This window comes from Ruditapes philippinarum, unplaced genomic scaffold, assembly GCF_026571515.1.
Source record: "Ruditapes philippinarum isolate M1 unplaced genomic scaffold, ASM2657151v2 ctg5852_1_1_1_1, whole genome shotgun sequence".
Taxonomy (NCBI): Eukaryota; Metazoa; Mollusca; class Bivalvia; order Venerida; family Veneridae; genus Ruditapes; species Ruditapes philippinarum.
The window spans coordinates 1-24,154 of NW_026852764.1; the positions used below are offsets into that span (position 1 = coordinate 1).

The window sequence follows — 24,154 nt, forward strand, 5'->3', positions numbered from 1 at the left end:
TTTTCCATAGCCTGAAATTAAAACAACAACTAGATATGTAAAAAATATATAATGGGGAGCAAAGAAATGTATATTTTTTTTTCAAGTTTGAATTGTTCAGTTTAATCTGGTGTTTTCATTACAGAGAATCAGGTGTATGATATATAAATGAAAGTTCTGTCATACAGTGTAATATTGACTGCTGGTAATACTCTCTGATATGACTCACCTTCAAGGACGTAAAACATCTTTGAAGCAATATTATCTTACATTTTAATGTAGGAGAAAATGACTTAACTCTAAGCGCTTGCACAATTGGTTACCTCAACAAGTTCAGACAGACGGATAAATCAATATGTTAATATATACATGTATTATTTTCACCATTTTATAAAATCGTTGATGAATTTTTTACCTATAAGGCTGATGCGTAAGATAGTTCTATTTGATAGCATGTCTTTGAGGATACAGTAAGCTTCCTATGCCAATAGTCTTGCCAGACTCTATTTTAATGGTTAACAGTTTTTATATCTTGACCTTTTGTGAATAACTAAAAGTTATTAGTAGCCTGCTCAAAATCAAGGCAAGGTTATAATACCTTTATACTGTTGCCGGACAAATTCAGCCATGCCAATTCTGCCAATTCTCTTACACCTACAGATAAAAGAAAATAAACTTATGACAAGAATTCTGATTTCATACACAAAAACTTAATATAGTCAATAAATAAATAAATATAAACATGATAATGTAACAAACGATAATCAAGTTACTTCACAAACAAAAATATGTAATGCAATATATTTAGGTTTGTTCCTTTATCAGAGTGTAATTATTACATAATGCATGCATACAGAAAATAAATGTCTAGTTTACAGACTACATCTGGTATCAACTGTGGGTTTATATTTGAATATTTGATAACACAGTTCAGTAGAAGTAAATTGAATATGCATCATTTTGCTGTTTTTATAACATTTCTGATGTTAAAATAGTTCATGTTAATCAATGGGCACTGTTATTATTGTTTCTGTAGCATTATTTCCTATTAGTTAGTGTTTCCACTGTGAGAAATAATTCAGGTGTTATTAAAGCTGAAATTTTCAGCTGTATAAGACTGATGTACTTAAAGGCAGGTTTTAATTAACGTCTGGTTTACAAACACTGTGATGTAATTAATTCAACAGGTAGACATAGATAGACATCGATAAATGAGACAAATATATCCCTACACAACTCTCTAGATAAGTTATTTAATCAGCTTTAACATTCATATATATGTAATCCTACATGTGCATTGTCTTTTTATACCATATGTGTAATGCACATTGTCTACTGAACTACTACTTTCTGTTAAAATAGAACTATCACTAAATGTGATTAATACCCCCACAAGACTGCTTCGGAAATGAGGATGTTACTAGTAACAGAATACCTTGTAAAAGAATTGAAATATAGAGTTATGGTTGTGGGCAATTAAAGATAGTTGTGGTTCTTGTATGTTGCATTTCCTTTCAATGTGGTTGGCCATTGATGAAGTTTAATTGAATTACTCTGTAATAAGTCCAGAATGACAAAGAAAAGAATCAAAGGGCAATACCTCTATAAAAACTGAAGATAGAGTTATAGTTCTTGTGCACTGCACTTCCTCTTATTGTGCTTGACCATTGTATGAAGTTGTTTTGAATTCCAACCAGTACGTTTTAAGTTATGCTCCGGACAAGGAAAAGTATCAAAGGGCAGTAACTCTGTATTTTGTCAAAATGGAGTTATGGCTCTTGTGCACTGCACTTCCTTTTAATGTCCTTGACAACTGTATGAAGTTGTATTGAATTCCAAACAGTAGTTTTCAAGTTATGCTCTGGACAAGGAAAAGTAACAAAGGGCAATAACTCTGTAATTAGTCAAGATGGAGTTATGGTTCTTGTGCACTGCACTTTCTCTCAATGTGCTTGACCATTGTATGAAGTTATATTGAATTCCAACCAGTAGTTTTCATGTCATGCTCTGGACAAGGAAAAGTAACAAAGGGCAGTAACTCTGTAATAAGTCAAGATGGAGTTATGGTTCTTGTGCACTGCACTTCCTCTCAATGTGCTTGACCATTGTATGAAGTTATAATGAATTCCAACAATTAGTCTTCAAGTTATGGTCCGGACAAAAGAAAGCAATGGAAAAGTAACAAAGGGCAATAACTCTGTAATTACTTTAGATAGAGTTATGGTTCTTGTGCACTGCACTTCCCCTTATTGTGTTTGACAATTGTATGAAGTTGTTTTAAATTCCAACCAGTAGTTTTCAAGTTATGCCCCAGACAAGGAAAAGTAACAAAGGGCAATAACTCTGTAATTAGTCAAGATAGAGTTATGGTTCTTATGCACTGCACTTCCTCTTAATGTGCTTGACCATTGTATGTAGTTATATTGAATTCCAACCATTAGTCTTCAAGTTATGGTCCAGACAAAAAAAAAGCAATGGAAAAGCAACAAAGGGCAATAACTCTGTTATTACTTTAGATAGAGTTATGGTTCTTGTGCACTGCACTTCCCCTTATTGTGTTTGACCATTGTATAAGTTGTTTTGAATTCCAACCAGTAGTTTTCAAGTTATGCCCCGGACAAGGAAAAGTAACAAAGGGCAATAACTCTGTAATTAGTCAAGATAGAGTTATGGTTCTTGTGCACTGCACTTCCTCTCAATGTGCTTGACCATTGTATGAAGTTATAATGAATTCCAACAATTAGTCTTCAAGTTATGGTCTGGACAAAAGAAAGCAATGGAAAAGTAACAAAGGGCAATAACTCTGTAATTTCTTTAGATAGAGTTATGGTTCTTGTGCACTGCACTTCCCCTTATTGTGTTTGACAATTGTATGAAGTTGTTTTGAATTCCAACCAGTAGTTTTCAAGTTATGCCCCGGACAAGGAAAAGTAACAAAGGACAATAACTCTGTAATTAGTCAAGATACAGTTATGGTTCTTATGCACTGAACTTCCTCTCAATGTGCTTGACCATTGTATGTAGTTATATTGAATTCCAACCATTAGTCTTCAAGTTATGCTCCGGACAAGGAAAATGCAACGGACGTCTGGACCGACCGACCGACCACCGGGTGACTCCTATATACCCCCCCCCCCCCCAAACTTCGTTTTGGGGGGTATAATAAAGAAATTAAATACAATGTACAATGTATTCAATCAACTTCCCTATATAGATAATAAATATTTGCCAATAAAAAGTACAGCCTTTTACAACTTTTACCTGTTTCAGGATTAAACTGAAAATTTTGGCATATTATAACTTCAACCTATATTTGAATAGCATATAAAATGTCTTTAGTGTTTTTGCAATATCTGTAATTGTTATAATTGTTGTTATTGACCAAATAAGGAGATAGTTTACGCGGCAGACAAAAGATTCAGCTGTGGATAACAAGGTCAAGGAGCATTATGAAAATTACCATGTACTCCTGAAATAATGGAAATAACTAAGCATCCAAAGGCTGTTCTGTGTTTAGGTTACCATGAGCAAGGAAATTTCTCCTTTTTAAAACGGTCTTAGCCTATTTTCTTTTGTTGAATATTTTGGAATATAAACATCCAACAGATTATTGCTATAAAAAAAAAAATGTTTTAATCTTCTTTACTGCACCTTACTACTATGTTTACATTCAGCACTTATTCTTCTGAAGTTTCATTCATAACTCTTACCCAATGTTTAAATTTTGAAATCTGCTACTTACCATCATATTCTATCCTGTAAATCTAGTATTAAGGTTAACAAATTAAGAAATAGTAGCCTTCACACTTTAATATTTGCTTGTACACATAGGTTTTACTTATTTTATAGGTTTTGTTTTTCTAAATCCTACCATCTGTTGAGGCCTTAAACCATAGCTTCTTCTGATGGACTATTATAATGTTCAGAACAAGCCGTTTCAAAACATATAGATCTGAATTACAACAGCACGTCTACATTGGAATATAGGTCCTTGCCCTGATTTGCATTCTTGACCAATATTTCAGACCATTTAATTCATACAATACACAATCTTTGACAACTTATTTTAATACATGTAGTTTTCATGATAATCTGCCATCTTGGAAGCCATCTCGTCTTCTCAGAATTGCTATAGGTTAACAGACAGAATCAACCAGTTATCATAATATTATATCAACCATATTGTCTTTCAAAAACACTAAAAACATTTACTATGCTATATGAAATCAAGGTCAGGTTATGTTTCCACTAGACTGTAATATGTACAGGTATATTTTTGTGGAACAGATCACACAGATTTTTTTATTGTTGATATGAAGTTCAAAGAGAATACATATTTCTCCTTATATTTCATGACAAAACATTTCAAATATTGATGAAGCCAGTATGTCATCATATTACATACATTCTGTACAGTAACAACATATGGTGATAAAGTTATACAACTAATAAGACAATGCACTGGTAATAGTATAAAACAATAAAAACCTATATCAGTCTGTATGTATAACTTCAAAGAAGAATCAATAAGTCCTTGCTTCTCAATTTTCAGTGCATGTAAACTTACCATATATCTTTAACTTTTAATATAATATAGTTTTCATGAATGAAGTTCAAGAGTCAGACTTTCATTCTTCAATTATCAAATTGAAATATGATCTAACAAAATGGGTAAGACTTCTCCACTTTTACGAATAAGACATGTGACATACCTTCTATTGCGATGATACTGTTCTGTGGTAAGTTCAGCACTGTAAGATGTCTCAATCTATTCACACCATTCAAATGTACAAGACGATTACTCTTCAATGATAACTGAAATATTCAATAAGAGATAACTCTTCAATGATAACTGAAATATTCAATATAACTCTTCATTGATAACTGAAATATTTAATATGAGATTACATTTCACTGATAACTGAAATATTCAATATGAGATTACTCTTCAATGATAACTGAAATATTCAATATAACTCTTCAATGATAACTGAAATATTCAATATGAGATAACTCTTCAATGATAACTGAAATATTCAATATAACTCTTCAATGATAACTGAAATATTCAATATGAGATTACTCTTCAATGATAACTGAAATATTTAATATGAGATTACTCTTCAATGATAACTGAAATATTCAATATGAGAACTCTTCAATGATAACTGAAATATTCAATATAACTCTTCAATGATAACTGAAATATTCAATATGAGATTATACTTCAAAGATAACTGAAATATTCAATATAACTCTTCAATGATAACTGAAATATTCAATATAACTCTTCAATGATAACTGAAATATTCAATATGAGATTATACTTCAATGATAACTGAAGTATTCAATATAACTCTTCAATGATAACTGAAATATTCAATATGAGATTATACTTCAAAGATAACTGAAATATTCAATATAACTCTTCAATGATAACTGAAATATTCAACATTACTCTTCACTGATAACTGAAATATCCAATATGAGATTATACTTCAAAGATAACTGAAATATTCAATATAACTCTTCAATGATAACTGAAATATTCAATATAACTCTTCAATGATAACTGAAATATTCAATATAACTCTTCAATGATAACTGAAGTATTCAATATGAGATTATACTTCAATGATAACTGAAATATTCAATATAACTCTTCAATGACAACTGAAATATTCAATAAACTCTTCAATGATAACTGGATTATTCTATATAACTCTTCAATGATAACTGAAATATTCAATGTAACTCTTCAATGATAACTGAAATATTCAATACGAGATTACACTTCATTGTTAACTGAAATATTCAATATAAGTCTTCAATGATAACTGAAATATTCAATACGAGATTACACTTCATTGATAACTGAAATATTCAATATAACTCTTCAATGATAACTGAAATATTCAATATGAGATTATACTTCAATGATAACTGAAATATTCAATATGAGAAGATAAATGAAATATTCAATATGAAGTTATTTGGCATAATATTAAACAAGAGGGCTATTATGGCCTTCAATCGCTCACCAGAAACAACTTTTTTTCAGTGTTAGAAATAATTTTTCAAATGAACTTGCCCAAAGGCAAGCGTCCAGCTCAACTACAACTTGCCCCTCTAGTTATATAGTTTCACAACACTGATTGTTTTGTTTTGTTTTCCTGATAATAAAAAAGGAACCTTCCACAAATGATCATTGTTACTGTTACAGGCAAGTACAGCATGTCAACTAACGCTTTTCAATTTCCTTTCCATACTGGAGCCTTTTCATAAAAGACTACCTAAGAATGCTACAAAGCATTAATGAATTAGTTCAGGAGAAGAAGACATTTAAAGGTGTTTCTATTTTTAGCTTTAAGCGGCCCCTAAAAGTGACCAATCAAATTAATAAAGACTACCTAAGAATGCTACAGACAAAGTTTGTTGATCATCCATTAATTAGTTCAGTTTAGCTCTGTTGACCTGTTAAAGACGCCAATTGAAATTGTATGAGCAAATTTAAGTGTGACTGTCACAAGGATGCTACAGACCAAATTTGAAGTAAATCTGCCCAGCAGTTTCAGAGAAGAAGATTAATGTTGACGCATGACAACGGACACCGGAGCATCTCCCCTTTGATACTAATTGCTCACCCTGAACCTTCTGTTTTAGGATACTTTAAAATACAGAAATGTTGGATTAATTTGAATAAAACAACTTTGTTTTATCGATTTGAACTTCTTGTAGTAACCCTTACAGAAAACACAATGTCTCCTTTTCATGTATTGTACTTTTGTAGAAGTACAATTTGGTTCATATTTCAAAAACTAACATTTCTCAAAAACCAATACATCCATATAAAAAAGCCCAAAGGACAGGAAATTAGTGCCAAGCGTGCATAATTGAGATTTCTATTCAATTACATATACAAGCATTATTCATGGAAAATTGCAGGTGCCAGTTTTAACGTGACAAGCTATAACTGTCAGTAATTGTAATCAAACATCCGTCTGCTGTAAGATACCTGCCTCTCTCTCAACTAGAAATTGTTTCAAGTTTGTCCTTGTATCTAGATTATATCGTGAGATAACAAACAGGGAAAATTACATTCTCTACTTAAATAATCATTTTTAACTATTTCATTGAGAAAAACATTGTGCTTTTAATTTAGTCTTGTGTTTTTACGTTTTACATTTAATTGAAATTCAATCGTAATTGCATTTGAAAATAATCAACCTTCAAACAATTCAATTAAATTGATTAACTTTTTTTCTGTCACAGCCTTTTTTCTTCTTATTTTTTTAAATTTTGGTAAGTTTGGTTCTGGTCAAATTGGGGAAATGATGCCAAAACTGGGATTTTTTTCTTTAAAGTAAACACAATTATTTTTTTGTTTTATCTGTCTTTTTATTACAGATCAATGTCTCTTTTTATTGTTCCTTTATGCTTATTAATATCTTCCATTGGTTCATTCTAAATTTTAATTGAATATTTTTCAGGTATTCATTTCTCACTTTGATACCTCAAGCTTATTGATTTTTGAAAATTTTGGTTTGATACTGGGAAAAAATGTCTCCTTTTTGTCTTGTGTATTTGATAATTATATGCATAATGCGGCAATTTTGGCCAAAGTGAATCTATGAATAAATACAATACTGGGCATATAAGCTCAACCTATAATGTGACACTTTCATACACCAGTGTTGATGTTCAAGAAAACAAAGTGTCAATGTAATTACATTCATGATATATGACCAATATTATCTGTCAGGGCTTTTCTCCAAGGGGCAATTTAAGGCTGGCTTACACCCAGCAAAATCATTTCAAGTCATGCAGTTTTACAAAAAAATCAAATTACATCAAGTTTTAATCTTCCCCCTTTGCATAAAATACTGTGTTATTTTCCCCAATTTAAAGAGAAAGACTCCTTTGCCTACATGACATCTTAAATTGCTTCTTTTAGGTAGTCACGATGTTTCCTTTTATTAGTATGATGGAGTTTTATCACTTAAACGTGTTGTTCTAATGATTTATGTATTTATATATGTATATATATATATTTATATTCTAATATTGTGATATTTTTTCATCTCTTATAACTCCATGCTGGAGTGGCATTGTACTTTTATGCTGTAATTTTTTTTAACATTGTGTATATGTCTGTACAATGATGAGATGTAAATAAAGATTACTACATTTGACTGTAAAAGTTGTCACAAATAAGATAATTAAACAGTAGCTGGTGACAAGCAGCCTAACACTAGGGATCTCCTGACCAAGATAACCAAAACTCTCTTTTAATATAATGTATGACAAACAGGACATACAGACAATGGTGTATGTCATGTATTTTTTCCTGTCTAGAAAAAGATGCTGTAAGAAATGTTAACAATAGGAATCAATGGCTCTCCTAAATTGTCTATAAAATGTACATGATCTTGTGACCTACATACAAGAACCAGGTCTATAAATGTAATTGTTTTGATAATTACAGAAGGTAATTAAACAACTTCAAACACCTGCCTAGACATTATACAGAACAATAAGACCTGCAATAATCAATAAATACAACTGTCCTTAAATCATGCTGTACAACAGTTACTTAATGTGTGCAAGAACAAAAGGATTCCCATTAAAATAAGAATTAAATAATGTAAATGAAAATGATATACAATTTACTTTTTCAGACAATTACCATACTTTATACAGTTAAAATTGAAACATTTCATTCTAACTACTTCAGTAATATATATATAAATCTAAAACCAACATGGTTTCTTGTCAACATCAATCTTAACAGAAACTTCTTGCATTCCTATTCAGCAAACTCCAAAAGCGTATTAAGCTGCAAATTATCATGTAACTTATCATGTAATGGTAATGCAGAGGGTCACAAGTAACTTCAGTTCCCTTTATTTCTATCAGATTTATGTTTACAGGTATAAGTATCAAGTATTGACTCACCTGTTTAAGCTGTGGGCACTGATCTAGGTTCTCTATACGAGTGATACTGTTTCTGTCTGCTATAAGTGCTGTAGGGCTCTCACCCAGGGGGATCTCTAGTTTAGTCAGACCTCGGTCAGACAGGTCTAATAAAGTGCCCTCCATCTCTGTCAACAAATTATACAAATATTTAATAACAACTCAATTATATGTTAGCAAAGCTATTAATGTATCAAAATAGATCACTGTCAACTAGACAAAAATGTTTTTTGTTTTTTGTTTTTTTTTAGACAAAAATGTTGTTTTTATACAAACCGTAGTTTAAACTAGGTCCATTGTAACAAAGTCATGTGAACTTAAATGTACCAGTTGATGTGAATTTTTATATAGTTACATAGTAATACCAGTCCATGTAAATTTTTACATAGTTATACATGCATAGTAATTTATCATTACAATGTATTTGTTTTATGTTTTAGTTCTGTAAATATTCAAACTGAGATTTATAGTATAGTATTATGTTCCATTTCAGACAATAAAATTCAGGATTTAGCAAGAAAATATTTAATGTTTTGATGAACTCAGTACTGGTGAGACTTTGGGGGTGATACATTTATTACAGAATTATCTTGTAATAATATCTTATGGGAATAAAAAATAAAAATAGCAACACACAGGAAAGTTTAAATAACTGATGTCAGCTAAAAGCCCAAAACACAATTTTAACATAGTCATCTTTTAAATTTTTCAATTAATTACTTGTTCAAACAAGGTATGTACTAAAGAATTAGAATAATTTAAAATTTGGAATAAAACCAGCAGTCATGCCCTCTATAATGTATGATATGGCACTTTAGTTATGGGGGAGTGAGACATGAATGGGTTATATAGGAAAATCTTTGTCTATAATAAGGTAAATAATTCAGCTTAATTATACACATTTTTTGGCAACAGATGAAAGACATTGTATTGATGAAATATAGTCAAAGGAATTTTCACGACAATGTAGTTTAGTTATGAAAGAATGACTGTCCCAGAAAATTATGAGCAAGTTAGAACATATATGATATAATGACTGGGAAAGTTTTATCATGTTTCAATAGCATCACATAAATTTGAGTAAAATTATTTTAATAGAGGATACATTAATTTTATATGCATTTGTATCAATACATTTGGTAATGATTCTCTTTCAATCTTACAGCTGTATAGTATATTCTAAATAGTTGATACTGGAATAAAAAAAAAGAGATTAAGTCCATAAAATAAACTGGTGGAAAAGGGGGCATAATATGCCCAAATCCATAACAGAGTTATATATTCTTGGTGAAGGTCATTAATAAAATAATTCCAGATTACAGGTTGTTCATTTCAAAGCAATATATAACAAAAGCATTGCATGCAATATCAGTGCTTATCTGTAAAGGGCATGGACCATCAATAACCAATTTTAACAAAAATACTAAGTTAGAAAGGGGCATAACTCTGAAAATATAGCTTTCAAAATGATGCCCATTGTTTAACAAATAGATTTTTTTGAGGGTGTGGGTTGGGTTTTACATCACACCAATACAGGATATGTCATATGGGGACTTTCCAGCTTTTCTGGTGGAGGAAGACCTCAGGTGCCGCTCTGTACATTATTTATGGCACAAACAGGCCCTTGAGTAGAACCACTGATGATCTGTAAGCTAGCTTGATACATATAACTTTCAGTGGTAAATAGATTGGCGAAGCCTGACTCTGATATGGATTCTAAAAGTAAGGCATATTTTAGTAGGATAACTCTCTCTATTCTTTTATAGTTATGATAAAGATAAATAAAAGTTTGTTGCAACAGATGTCCTGATTCATGGCAACACAAAGGCAACAAAACATCATAATGCTTTTTGTCAGAAATAAAGGTAACCAAGTAAAACTGAGCTGGTTGGAAATTTTCACATCAACTGTGTATGTCTAAAGATTACTGGACCAAGCCACTCTAAAGATGGTATCAAATTTCTTTATACAGAAACCAGTCTGCTATAAGGGTTATCCTCTTGCTTGATTTTAAAATATATAAACAGCAGTGTTTCTCCTTTATGTTTACAATAAGCTTACAATATTAAAGTTTGAAAAGTCCCAAGTAATTATATATTGGTAAATGACTAAATAGATAATTATACTGATCAGTGATTTTTTTCCCTGTATTTTACAGCCGAATAAAGGCTGTTTCCCCTAGCTCAAAATAGGTATATTTTCCCCTAAAAAAGCTAATATTTACTCCTAAAATGCCCTGTGCACTTCTTCACCAGAAACATGACTCAACAGCATCTGACTTATTATATCAGTTAGAAGACAGAAAGCTGTCCCTATTGCCTCCACTATGTATTATGCATGTTAAATTGAATTGAAATTGAAAATTTTATTAAATGTGTGTGTAAATTCCATTCTAAGTTGTTAGAATTTGATTTTCCCCTTCAGAAAGCCACAGGTTGTTTTGAAAATTGGGAAAAAAATCACTGCTGATAATCCATGAAGCAATGAAAAAAAAATCCATACAGAACATTTATATGCCAAAACTTCATTTAAATATGTACCTTAAGTATCTTCAAGAAGGTATGATTCATTTTCATGATAAAACAAGTATTTATTTGCAATTTGTTTGTTCTCATGAGTAAATCAATGCTGATATTTCAAACAAAAGTTTTCAATATAAATTTATATACAACTATGTTGAGTTTTTTTTCACCTGTAAATTTCAATTTGTTGATTTTAAGCATGAAAATATATACCACGAAAAAAAACTTACGAGAGTTTCTACGTTTCAATTTCATTTTAATATCCCTGGCAGTAAGACTCATGGAAGCTGTAAATCCAAATCACTGGCACATTCCATTAAGCATTAATTATTCATTTAGAGCTGGAAATTATTTCAGTAATCAATGATTTCATCGTATCTCCATTCTAACATTATGTCAACTATACACATTAACTAGAGAATTCCTGTATATAAATATAACCAATACAAGATGTCTGTATAGACAAGTATACTAGTATAAACTATGGAGCTATGGTAGACAATATCAAAATATCTTTAAATGTAACAAGGTTGACAAATGCGTTCATCAAATGGACAGTATACCTGGCATTGCACCAAGTCTTTATTTACAAACTTTCTGGCAATGTGCCAAACAAGTAACTGATCAATGCTACCAAAACATTTCAATCTATGTTTTTCTTATTTTAATAAGGATCGGCAACAAAAATAAATTCTATCCTTTGTTCAGCATATAGCAAATTAGTGTTAAAAATAATATATTTTCTTTCTTATACATTTGTTCAAAATCTGGTCTTTTGTATAGATCAGGGATCAACCAGATAATCACCAAACAATGACAGATTTCTTATTTTGTCAGTGTAATGCTATGTTTTACATGGACATGATATTCAAAACTAAATCAAACAAAAAACTCAGCAGTATTTTGTGAACTGTATGTAAGACAGGGAGGGATCAATGAAACTAGAATATGCACTATTTAAAGATATTTCCTTTCTGACAAAGAAGGAAAAGTTACCAGAGAACAAAAATTTCTTAAATACTATATGATTAAAGTGAATCATAATCAAGTCACTGAATTAAAGATTTTGAATTTACTGGTCCGAATCCCAGTTTTGAATTTATTCTACTATATATTTAACTAAATTTTCTTAAAATTTACACTGGCCCGAAGTAATTTACACAAGCCATGGGCCACTGGGCCAGTGCTAAATTCGATGACTGCATAATTGAAACAATTTGGGGGGGGGGGAATGAGGGTCACTTCCTATGCTTGATTTATCTGTTTATCTGTTTTATGTAATAACACATATTTCATAGCAGTGATGACAAAAAAATGGTCCGTAAAAAACATGCAGTGCGTATTTATATACAATATGGATCATATTAAATTGTATGCACAGAACATGTTTTTACTGAAACATGAAAACAGGTATGAAAGTGAAATACAGAAAAATACCCAATATATCAATGTATTATCTATATTCATCATCCTACATATGCTTTGAACTGAATCTATGTCAGCTCTACTTGCTACTTGTTTACATGTTTGCTTTTTTTAGCTTAGGTTGGACTAAAATAATGCATTAGTTCTGTGTATTCTTACTATTGTGTTCAAAGTCCTTATCCATAGTTTGACAGAAAGGGCTAAGAAGTTGCGACTACAGTTAATGTAGAGTAAATTTTTGTTATAAAATAAACTAAATTAACATAAAATGATGGACTATTTATATTTAATTAATGACGATAGCTTGTCATCATTCTGTCAGTATTATCTTGACTGTTCCTTTTGGTTAACTTATTCTCATTGGTCATTAAACTCTGATTGTATTGGTCTCAGTAGTTTATATACCAACGCATTTAGATTTTCGCGCTCTTTCTTGATTCTTTTATAGATAGCTTCACAGTTCTGAGAGGAAAATTCTCTATAAAATAGAAAATTACAATTAAAAGTTATGAATGTAACAAAATTGAATGAACATTGTTTTACTGAATACTCTCAAAATTAGACATTATCATCTTTTATACAATATGTAATTATCAAGGGAGACAAATAACATGACAGTATTATACTTACTGTTAAGAGTTTTGTCCAAGTCCATTGCAATTAAATCCAATATTTTATAATAAATGTATAAATTCTGATGAACATTATTGTCTCTTATATATTTGTTTCATATATAACATTTTCACTGTTTCTTTAACAAAAGTCTGTCAATCTTCACTTTATACAAGGAATAACATAAAAAAAAGTAACATAAAAAAATGTTAATAATTTGCACCAAATATCATATGTTTCGAACAAGACACTATTCAAAACATCATTTTATTTCAGTTACAAGTTTGGCTTACTGTACATTAAGTTCTTGAATGTAACTACATAAACTCTATAACAATTATTGTATTATTAATGACCTTGTTTACCTTTTCAAACAAATACTTTTTGTTTTATTGTAGGTCTAAAAAAGTTTATATATTGTTGTAAAGGAAAGCTTGTCTAAAATATTGTGGAGTAACTTGTTTAATAAACTATTTTACAGTGTTCTATGAATAAGTGTGCAAAAGTTCATTACAAACAAAGTTTGTAATTCATTTATAATAACAATAAAATTATAAATTAAATATTTCTGAGACAAGTCTCAAGTCTTCCAGAATTTGAATAGTAGCCAAAAACAAACAGATATAGGTTTATGTCTGAAAAGTTGGGTTTTTTTTTTAATTTAATAATCTTTGATTGTAAGGACTTATTAAAAGATACCAAAACATAACTGGATTCTCTTTAAAAAACATAAGAAAGGAAGGAATTAATATACATTTATAGCGAGCTCGAAAAGCAGACCCAAATGGTCTGCTAGCAAAGTTAGCTTTATGGTAACACGAGTACCTGCTAGATAGTTATAAATGGTTTTGAAAACTTTCAATGGAAGTACTGATAAATTATTGCTAATTGATTAATCACAACTTTTCAAATTACAAGATAAAAACAAAAAGAAAGGAATTCTAATTGAAAAATGGGTGCGTACATGTAGACTATCCTGCGAACTTATAATGGAACCATAGTAGGATAGGAAACCAGAATCAATGGAAGCAGTGTATGAAAAACCAAATGGTACTTTTAAAATGGAAAATGATCATATAAAACATGAAATGGCCGTATATTATGTGTGGTTGTGTTAATTGAATAGTTCTGCCAATGTATGCAGTTCAAAATGTATTGTAAACATAAAATGTGTAGCCGCCATCGGGTCTTAATTATAATGTCCTATAATTTCTGTATAAGAGCTCGCTTTAAGGCTTTGCCTTATTCATATTAACAGAATGTCTAATAATTTCGTCTTATTTTTATTATGAGGGATTTAGCGTATACTTTGGTATCTTATGGTATTTTTTGGGTAATTCCATACAACAATAGTGTCCTGAAGTCAAGCTCTTCTTAACTTTAGCATAAGGTTTTATCTTAACTAATACATACATGTGACAAATGAAATGGGCCAAATCTGGATTTTCAGCTGGATTTTGAGGCTCAAAACTGGATTTTTTATCGACTCGAATTTCAGTGGGTGTTTGGCACATTTGGTTCAAAGAATCTACATTACCCTCAAAATTCATATAATAATTAAATGATTATACTTTTATGATTTTTTTGTGGATCAATATTAATTTATTTCACCAAAACATAAATAAATAGATAAATAAATAAGTGTAGTCATACTGGCTATTTCTAAAACAGTCACACTTTCACATTTCATTATTTTCAGTTTGAAGAATTATAATGTCTTTTCAGTCATTCAATAATTAAACACAAGCTATTTGAAAACGTGCAACAACTATTCATAAACATAAGACTATGACAGTTAAATAACGTAACATAAGTAAAAGACTCAAAATAAATGCAAGAATCGTTCTGTTATTAAATCCACATTTTTGCCTCGATGATTGCGTAATTCCTAAACAAAACAAAAAATTACCCACTCACTAAAAATAGGTTAATTAGACATCTCAAACAGGTTTTGAATGATCCACTTTAAATGATTCTGCTCCCCTTTTATCTTTATCAGTGCGGCACTAATCAAAGAAAATCAAAGGTTGAGCCGAATTCATACATGTAAATTTACAGGGTAGTTTTGATGACGTAGCGTGTAATACCTACTGCCAAATTACAAAAGAGGTCAATTGACTGACACACGACACGTGATAAGTTAAACATGTGAGAATAACTTTGGGTATTGGAACTGTTTATTACGTCACCTTGCTGTCAATTAGCGACTCAACATTTAATCCGCTATAATTTAGGATATGGACAGATAACAATCAATGCCCGGAGGCACGGTTTACATTTTAGATACAGGTGCTGTGTTTGATTTTTTTTATGTTGATTTTTTTTAAATATCGGGAATTCAAGCTGTAATATCGGGAATCGGGATCAGTGTTGAAATATCAGGATTTTTTTAAATCCCGCCGGGATGTCACATGTATGGTAATACTCATGGAATTAAGATTATTTTTACGGTAAAAAACAAAGTTTTTAAATAGTCTTGCACAAGGCTAATGTATCATCATCATCCTGTTTGATTTACTAGATATCAAATTTCTGCAATTATTAAGTTACAACTGATTAATGGACAGGGAAAAATATCCAACTCACCAAATAAATTTCATATTTGCTACATTAGTGGATGAAATTTTGCACAGCTTCATAACTAAGTTTGACAGTTGTGTATACATTACAAGAAAGTGTCTGTAAAATAAACAATTGCACACTTTACTCAATGTTGTCAGCATCAATAAGTTGTTCATCAAGTAAAGTTTACTATATTTTTTTTGTGAACAAGTTTACATTAGCAACCTGGAAATTATCTATGTTTTAAAGGTTTTGATAAAATGTAACAACACATCATGCAAGTCTATACTAAAGAAGGTTTATGGATTAAATACTTTTTGCGATTTAATGAGGTCATTTGTACACAAACTGCTTGTAAACAAAGAAAAACATGTTCAAGCTTGTTCAAAACAAACCTCTGTCCGCCATGTTCCCGCTTGGGAATTGACAATATGTAACGACAAATTTGATTGGCTGTGATCAACACTGACTAAAAGGTTGACGAAGAACAGAATTGTACATAGCCAAAGTCCGTAAATAATCAAAATATTACCAGAATGATAAACTATAGCAAAAATTACCGGAAATAATTATCAAGAATTTCTTCTAAGACACATCCCTGTCTACATTATCAATATTTCAAACAAAAAAGCTTATACTGTACCAGCCTATCCTATCCTGATCCTTGAAACAGTCAACACGACCCAAAGTTGGTCAATCAAAAAAACGGTAGGCCTGAGTGATCAATTACAAAGCATTTGGACGATAAATCATGCATTTTTATAAAACAACACAAGAAAAATTTATATCAATTTTCATTCTTACATTTTCAGAAAAAAAAATAATAAAAAGACTACATGAAGTAATACAGAGGGGTTCAGAAGTCAACAGTAAAAAATCCTAAAAAATAACTTGAATCATGCTGGGAAGAGAAGCGAAACAAAATCACAAATAATGCAATTAAGTTCCTACCTAAAAACTAAATGATAATATTGAATAAGCAAGAGAAGGAAAGCAAAAATCACATTTAATGCAAAATCATACACAGAAGCTAAATAATAGTAATTCATCTTCTTCTTCTTCTGGCGTTCGCTCTACAAAATCACACCAGTATCTGCGACGAAGGTTGTTTAGTTTCTTCCAATACACCCTTATTTCTTTTAGGTCTTTTTATGGTTTTCTATATAGTGTTGTTTGTAGTAGCCCCTTCCACGTCGAACTAACGGTTTGGTTCCTTCTGTGTGCCCTTCTCGTGTGGCTGGGTTGTAAAAAAGAAATGAAGTAGCAGAAAATAGTTGTACACAGTTACTTTTCAGCCATCTAGGCAAGACCAATCCAGCTTCCGTGGCGATGCCCAGGTCCGAGACCCTGCTGGCATAGCTCAAGCCCTTCAATTGGCGGTACTCCGTAACTGTGCATGTAAGTCCCCTATAGAAGGTTAGTTTAGACAGCTCGTTCTTGAAGGATGCCAAAGAATGAGCCTCAGCACTAGATGTGGGCAGGGTTTTCCACAGAAAAATACAACGAGGAAAGAAGCTGAACTTCATAACGTCAGTGGATGTTGTATACTGCAGGAATCGGGTACTGTGTGGCGACTTTGGTCTGGGTTAAGTTGGTGTTAAGAAGTGGCCTGGATCTATCTCCACAAGTTGGTGGATTATTTTGTAAAGCATAATGAGTTGGAGCTTTTGACGGCGTATTTCGAGTGTTTCCCAAATAAGGTGATGTAGCATATCTGAGACGCTGCTTGTGTTATGGTACCTGTTTGTAGCGAAGCATATACAATCATGTCTATCTGGATCCTCTTGTCAAGTGATTCTGCCAACTCATGCGCAAGGGTGAGGAGTTCAGTTTTGCAGCTCCTCCTTGTTCTGAAACCATGTTGGCAATTGTGTAGGATGTTATGTCATTCCAGATGTTTCATGGTCTGGCTGACAATGACATGCTCGAGCAGCTTGCAGAATAGGCTTGTGAGGGAGACCGGCCGGAAGATTGCGGGATCCTGCCTTGAGCCTTTCTTGTAGATGGCTTGGCTCCAGTCGTCCGGTACCTTACTTTCCTCCATTACGGTTTGAAGATCATAGTGAGGATTGGGGCCAGATCAGAAGCACAGTCTCTTAGTATGCGTGCCGGGGTGTTATCAGGACCTGAAGCCTTCCTTGGGTTGATGTTGAGTAACAACTTCAAGATGCCCTCTTCATTGATCTTTATGGTGTCCATATCCGGAAAGGTGTACCTACTGGTGTTGGGATATTACTATCTGCTTCATGAGTAAATACCGACACGTATTGCTTGTATAACATGTTGGCCTTGTCGTGCGCAGCGTTGAAGAGTCGACCATTATCTTTAAGTGATGAAATGCCAGAGTTGGTGAGTTAGATATTTTTCCTTATGCAGTCTTTCCGAAGTGACTTGATGAAGCTCCAAAACTTTTTCTGCTTCGGTTGTTTGTCTTTCTCTGTGTCCTCAACTTCCATAATATTGTTGACATATGAATTGTAGGATTGTCTTTCTAATTTTTGGAATTGTGATTTCAATTTTTTATATTTATTTATATCTGATGCTTTCCCGGTCTCCTTCATCCAGGTGTACAGTTTTAACCTTTTTCTCATAGCCTTTTTACTAGTTGTCCATGGTTTCTTCTTATGATCTTCTTTAATGAGTTTTGTGGAAATATGTTTTCCGCTAGAGATAAGAGAGAGTTTTTAAATAACGACCAAAGGGTGTTTTATGGAGCGTTTTCATTTCTGCGTAGAGATCACGCAGCCCTTTGTTAAGGTCATCATAATTTGCCTTCTGGTAGGTGAAAACCTGCGCTTCAGTGGTTGTGATCTATGTGGACGTAAGCTGGCTTTTACATAAACTGCTTCGTGGTCGGAAATTCCTGGCATAACTTCTGTTGTGTTTATTAGCGAACTATTGTTGGTAAAGAATAAGTCAAGGATGCTACTGGAGTGCTCTGTGATATGAGTTTGATCACACACTTGTTGTTCTATGAATCTGTCATTAGCAATGTCAAGTTATTGTCGGCAGAGAGAACACCTTGTAGCAGGTGGAATCACAATGTTGTTCTCCCAGTCAATATCTCCGAGGTTAAATTCACCTCCCATCCAGATGTGGGCCCATCTGGGCTTCTAGACAGACTTGTATCAAGGTGAGAGAGATATTCTGGTTGGTCCATGTTAGGTGGTCGGTAGAATGCTCCCACATAGAGGTTGTTCACGCCGGTAACAGATATTTGTACCCACAACATCTCACAGTCACCGGTGTTGATTTCTTCCGGAACCAAACACTGGAGCATCTTGTCAACGAATATAAAGACCCCGCCTCCCTTCCCTTTATGTCTGTCGTGTCTGAAAACGTTATACCTGTCGGGGAAAAACTCACTACTTTGGTGATTACCTGTAAACCATGATTCAGTTCCGATGACGATGTTTGCTCCAATATTTTCGCAAATAACTCCCAACGAGGTTTTCTTTCCAATGGCTGATTGACAGTTTATGTTTCGTACTTTTAATGGGCCAGATCTGGCCCAGAGTAAAACTTGATTGTGACGCCCACATTTTTTAGTTTGTTAACTTGTGATGGTCTACTTTGCCAAGGGTCTTTGTAATTAATGTCCACCATTATGACGTCCGCTTCTAGTCCATTGTCTAGGCGATAAAAGTCTTCTTGAAAAAAAAACTCATCAACTAGTCTACGCTATTTTTAGTCCTATTAGGAACTCAGCTGTATTGAAATTTTCCTTCAACGAACAAAATGGTATTTGGTAGTATTGTTTATGAAAATTATTTCAATAGATATACAAAATAGGTAAAAATATTCAGGACTTTCTGAAAATTATGGATGGATGAATTATCCGATAACGATGTAATTTTCATTTCCATCTTATATTAACTTATCCAGTTCTTTTCCATTTCCGGTTTCAAGATGAAGTATGTTATTGTTGTGAAATTTCAATAAAATCTCCTCTCATCTGATTTAGTTTTAAATGAATTTAGCAGAAACAATGAATAGTGATAGTTTATTATACACCCTTTATATTCTATACCTTATTTCTTTTCAGGATCGAACTGTGTTCGTTCAGTGGGTTCAAAATCTACCCTGGTCACGGCAAAAAAGTTGTCAAGACCGATGGAAGGGTAAATATTTTACATTCTTACCCCTCGTTACATATTGGAATAAATATAAAGCTTTAAGTATTACAAGAAACCTAAAATGTTTTCCATGTAACCTGCATTTAATTATAAACGGCCGAAGACAACTGTCTCGAGCAAATTTACACATTATTTTATATAGACAAGACCAATTCATTTATCAATATTTATATATTATACGATACACAACTAATTGTGGTTTTCATGCAAATTGTGCATTTGTCAAATAAATCATTGTCTATTATTGTCTACGTTTTTAATTCCAAACAAGGAACATATGACATAAATTGCTTAAGTCTTGTTAAGTTGATGGCGAAGAAACATCATATCGCAATATTCGCTAATGATCAAGCCACTTGTCCTTTAATCCTGTTGGGTCGAATCCCAACAGGGAATTTAGATTCTTTCATGTGGAGAAGCTATCCAGCAAGCTTACTGAGCGTCGGTGGTTCTACTCAGGTGCCTGTTTGTGCCTGAAATAATGCACAGAAGGGCACCTGAGGTCTTCCTCCACATGTAAAGCTGGAACATGGCCATATGACCTATACTGTGTCGATGTGATGTAAAACCCAAAACAAACAAAACTTAAATACATTAAATTGGTTGATCAGTAAATAAGAAAGATATAAACCCAATCAAACAAACAAAAAAAAAATTTCAATAAAGTTCACTAAAAGTATTTTACCAAAAGATGAGCATAGTGTATTTGAAATAATTTTAAATCGGTATAGTAAATCTATAATAATGATAATATGATATGAACAAAATTAAATGATGGTGTTGAATTAAGGTCTTTTACTGCCTTATTAGTATTTCCCAGTGCTTTTTGCTTTTCTATTTTGAAGAACTTGTTAAATTTTTGTGTTGAATTTGAGATCCCTTTTCCCAAAGTATGCCTATTTTCCCGAAGAAAAAGGCCAAGACCCCTTCCCCAAAATTGGTGTTTTGACCCTGTCATCAAATACACCAGTTGATGCATCATACACACATTGTTGTATCATACACTAATCTGATAATATACTAGACCTGTTTATATAGTTTGTAAAATTACAGTCATACACCAGGTAACCTTGAACACATTCCACACGGTGCAATGTTTACATTGGTCAAAGTTGTCAGTTAGTAGTGCCGCGAAACATTTTGCCGGGGGTTCAAGGTTTGAGTCCCTGTCAGGCTGCACATTTTCTGATCCTGTGACATCTTCTTAAATCAGATCTTAATGTTACTAATTAAATATAAAACTTCTGCATATACCAGATATAAACAGTCTAGTTATATTGGTTATTCCAGGTTTTCCAGTTTATCAACTCAAAATCTGAGAGTTCTCATTTGATGAAGAGGAATCCTCGTAAAATTAACTGGACAGTGTTGTACAGAAGGAAGTACAAGAAAGGTCAGTCAGAGGAGATCTCAAAGAAGAGGACACGTAGAACAACAAAGTTCCAGAGAGCAATTACTGGTGCCACTCTTAATGATATCCTCGCAAAGCGCAACCAGAAGCCAGAAGTGAGGAAAGCTCAGAGAGAACAGGCTATCAGGTACCATTCAAAATATATCTACATCTATAGATGTAGTAATGATATTCCGCCAGATTGTCTAGTAGAACCTGCCTGAAACATGTTATCTGTAGAAATAAATACATGAGACCAAAACAAAACCTTGTTTATTTAAAGAAGACAAGATCAGCCTAAATTTTTTCATGTTGTATAGTTAATTTACAAGAGTCAATTTTTAACTGTTTTTGTTTACCTTATTAACTCTAATCTTGACCAGCTTAAAATAGCCAGCTGAATTCACTACACTTACATGTAAAAGTCTAAATAAGCTTTTGTTCTGGACCTTTGAAACTGCAAAACAAAATTATAAGAAATTGAATGCTTCAAATGGCATGCAAATATACCCAAGAGAGAAAATTTTATACCATAAAGAGATCAGTTTTATTCTTACACCAAAATAACCAATCAAGTGTATTTAGATAACATTTTTCTAGGCTGTATTATTTTCCCCAACCATTCTCGAAATTTGAATTTGTCTCTTGATCACAAAATTGTTTTAATTTTCAGTTCTCAGTAATGTAAAAATGAAGCTATTTAAATAAATTTTTAGCAGAGTAACCTGTTGTCTGCTGTAAAAGTATTTTCTTGAAAATGTTTTAAAATTATGATTATTATTATCACTAAACAATTATATAATTAAATGTCTTTATTAGGTGTAATATATGTTATGTTTTGGAAAGATTTAAATGCTTTAAAGTAATTAGGTAGTAATACTGAAATATTGTTACTACTATTTACAGAGCTGCTAAAGAGAAACAGAAAGCCAAGGACGCCCAGAAGAAATCACAGAGGGTAAGATCTTTCTACTGTGTCACAACTTAATACTGCACTTATTTTATACTGATGGCAAAAAAATCATGCTAAAACATTATGTGAACAAAACAGAGATTTTTTTTGCAGTCTTTATCGTTTATGCTTGAAAGTTTTCGTATGGCATTAACAGTTCAACTTAGAAGGCGCCACTTGCTTCAAATCAAGACCAAAAATTGTTCTTTAAATTTCAATCCTATCATTTTGTGTGAGGAAGCTTACTGTTATAATGAGGTGCCCTCTCTGGCCGGAAATGATATGTTTAAGTTATGCTCAATGTTTTTGACATTGTAGTAATGTTGGTTTGTCAGTTTTATCATTTTTGGATACATTTAATAACAAATATTTGAGTATAATATGAAAAGGAGTTACACTTTGTGAAAATATGAAAATGCTGCAGTGTCTAACAAATGATGAGCTTTGATGCTTTTATTATTTGGAATCATATCAGTTACTGATATTTATTAAAGGGTAAGAATAATACTAAAGTTAAAGCACATTTTAAGATATGACAATAACTATTTGCATTCATTGTTTAATCACAATCTTGTGTCTATTTCAGGCCACCGCAGCAAAGAGCCAGCCTAAACAGAAAGCTGCTAAACAGGTACAACCCAAGGCTCCAAGAGTTGGCGGAAAACGATAATTTATTGTACATTAATAAGGAAAATAAATCTGGAAAACCCAAAAAGTGTTTTGTTAAAATAGCCTTATTGTAATTCTTGGAAAAACTTTGGGTGTGGTGTTACATTGGAAAGGTTCTTGTTCACAACAGTGATATAATTTTTCAGTATTGCAGGAATGTGCTTCTAAAGGAATAACTTTAAAACTATTATAATCAACTTAAAGCTTCATAGAAATGAAATGATGTGACCAATTACTCTTGTACATAATTTTCAAGTTATTGCCCTTTGAAACTGTTCATACTTTGGAGCACAACTTCAAAAAGTATTAGGAGTATCAATTAAATACTTCATAAATGAATTCTAATGAGAAGTGCCATGTCAGACAACCAGAACTTGTATAATTTGGGTTTTTTTCCCCTTCATTACTGTTCATACATATTTTTGTGACGAGGGGAACTCAAATGTATTAAAGGTATCAAATTGAAACTACAAATGGATAAATTTAAAGTTCAGTGCCTAAAACTAAAAAGGCTCTTGAAAATGAACAAAGAGTAAAAAAAACTCATTCAAAAGCTACTCTTAATATACATCTAGTTAGTCATAATAGATCTGCATTGTAAAAGTTAACAACTTATTGAAATTTATCATTTTAAATTTAACATGTCCAAAACTTTGTTGCTTGGCAAGTTGAAAATAGTTCTGTTAACACTTGGCAAATACCTAAAAGTTGTGAAGAAAATTTAATGAGTTTTGTAAATTTACTCATTATCCCCCACCGATGGAATCGGGAGGGGGATATAGTTTTGGCGTTGTCTGTCCGTCCGTCCGAATTTCATTTCCGGAGTAGTTCTCTGGACTTCCAACGAAACTATGGGAATCATCAATATCAAGAGGAGATGTGCATATCATCTGCTTGTTCCGGTCCGACCCTTTAACTCAGAGTTATGGCCCTT

The 24,154-nt window shown here is 32.2% G+C and overlaps 2 protein-coding genes across 2 annotated transcripts; one reads left to right on the forward strand and one right to left on the reverse strand.

The window, feature by feature from the left end:
• Nucleotides 1-577: 577 nt before the first annotated feature.
• Nucleotides 578-16,517, reverse strand: LOC132723895 (centrosomal protein of 97 kDa-like; the record flags this gene model as incomplete). Its single annotated transcript, XM_060708708.1, is given in 4 exon segments — nt 578-633; nt 4,692-4,794; nt 8,935-9,080; nt 16,469-16,517. Coding segments are annotated over 4 exon segments (318 nt in total), but the record flags the coding sequence as incomplete, so codon positions are not given.
• A 3,416-nt stretch (nt 16,518-19,933) lies between these two features.
• Nucleotides 19,934-23,266, forward strand: LOC132723916 (large ribosomal subunit protein eL24-like). Its single transcript, XM_060708727.1, has 5 exons — nt 19,934-19,987; nt 20,119-20,194; nt 21,500-21,747; nt 22,506-22,557; nt 23,138-23,266. Exons 1-5 carry the CDS (start codon nt 19,983-19,985, stop codon nt 23,219-23,221), a joined length of 465 nt encoding a protein of 154 aa, XP_060564710.1. The 5' UTR covers nt 19,934-19,982; the 3' UTR covers nt 23,222-23,266.
• Nucleotides 23,267-24,154: the final 888 nt, after the last annotated feature.

Coding starts and splice junctions, on each gene's coding strand:
- LOC132723916 (XM_060708727.1), top strand. Junction 20,195..21,499: donor TTGTCAAGACCGATGGAAGG/GTAAATATTTTA, acceptor TGGTTATTCCAG/GTTTTCCAGTTTATCAACTC. Junction 21,748..22,505: donor CAGAGAGAACAGGCTATCAG/GTACCATTCAAA, acceptor TACTATTTACAG/AGCTGCTAAAGAGAAACAGA.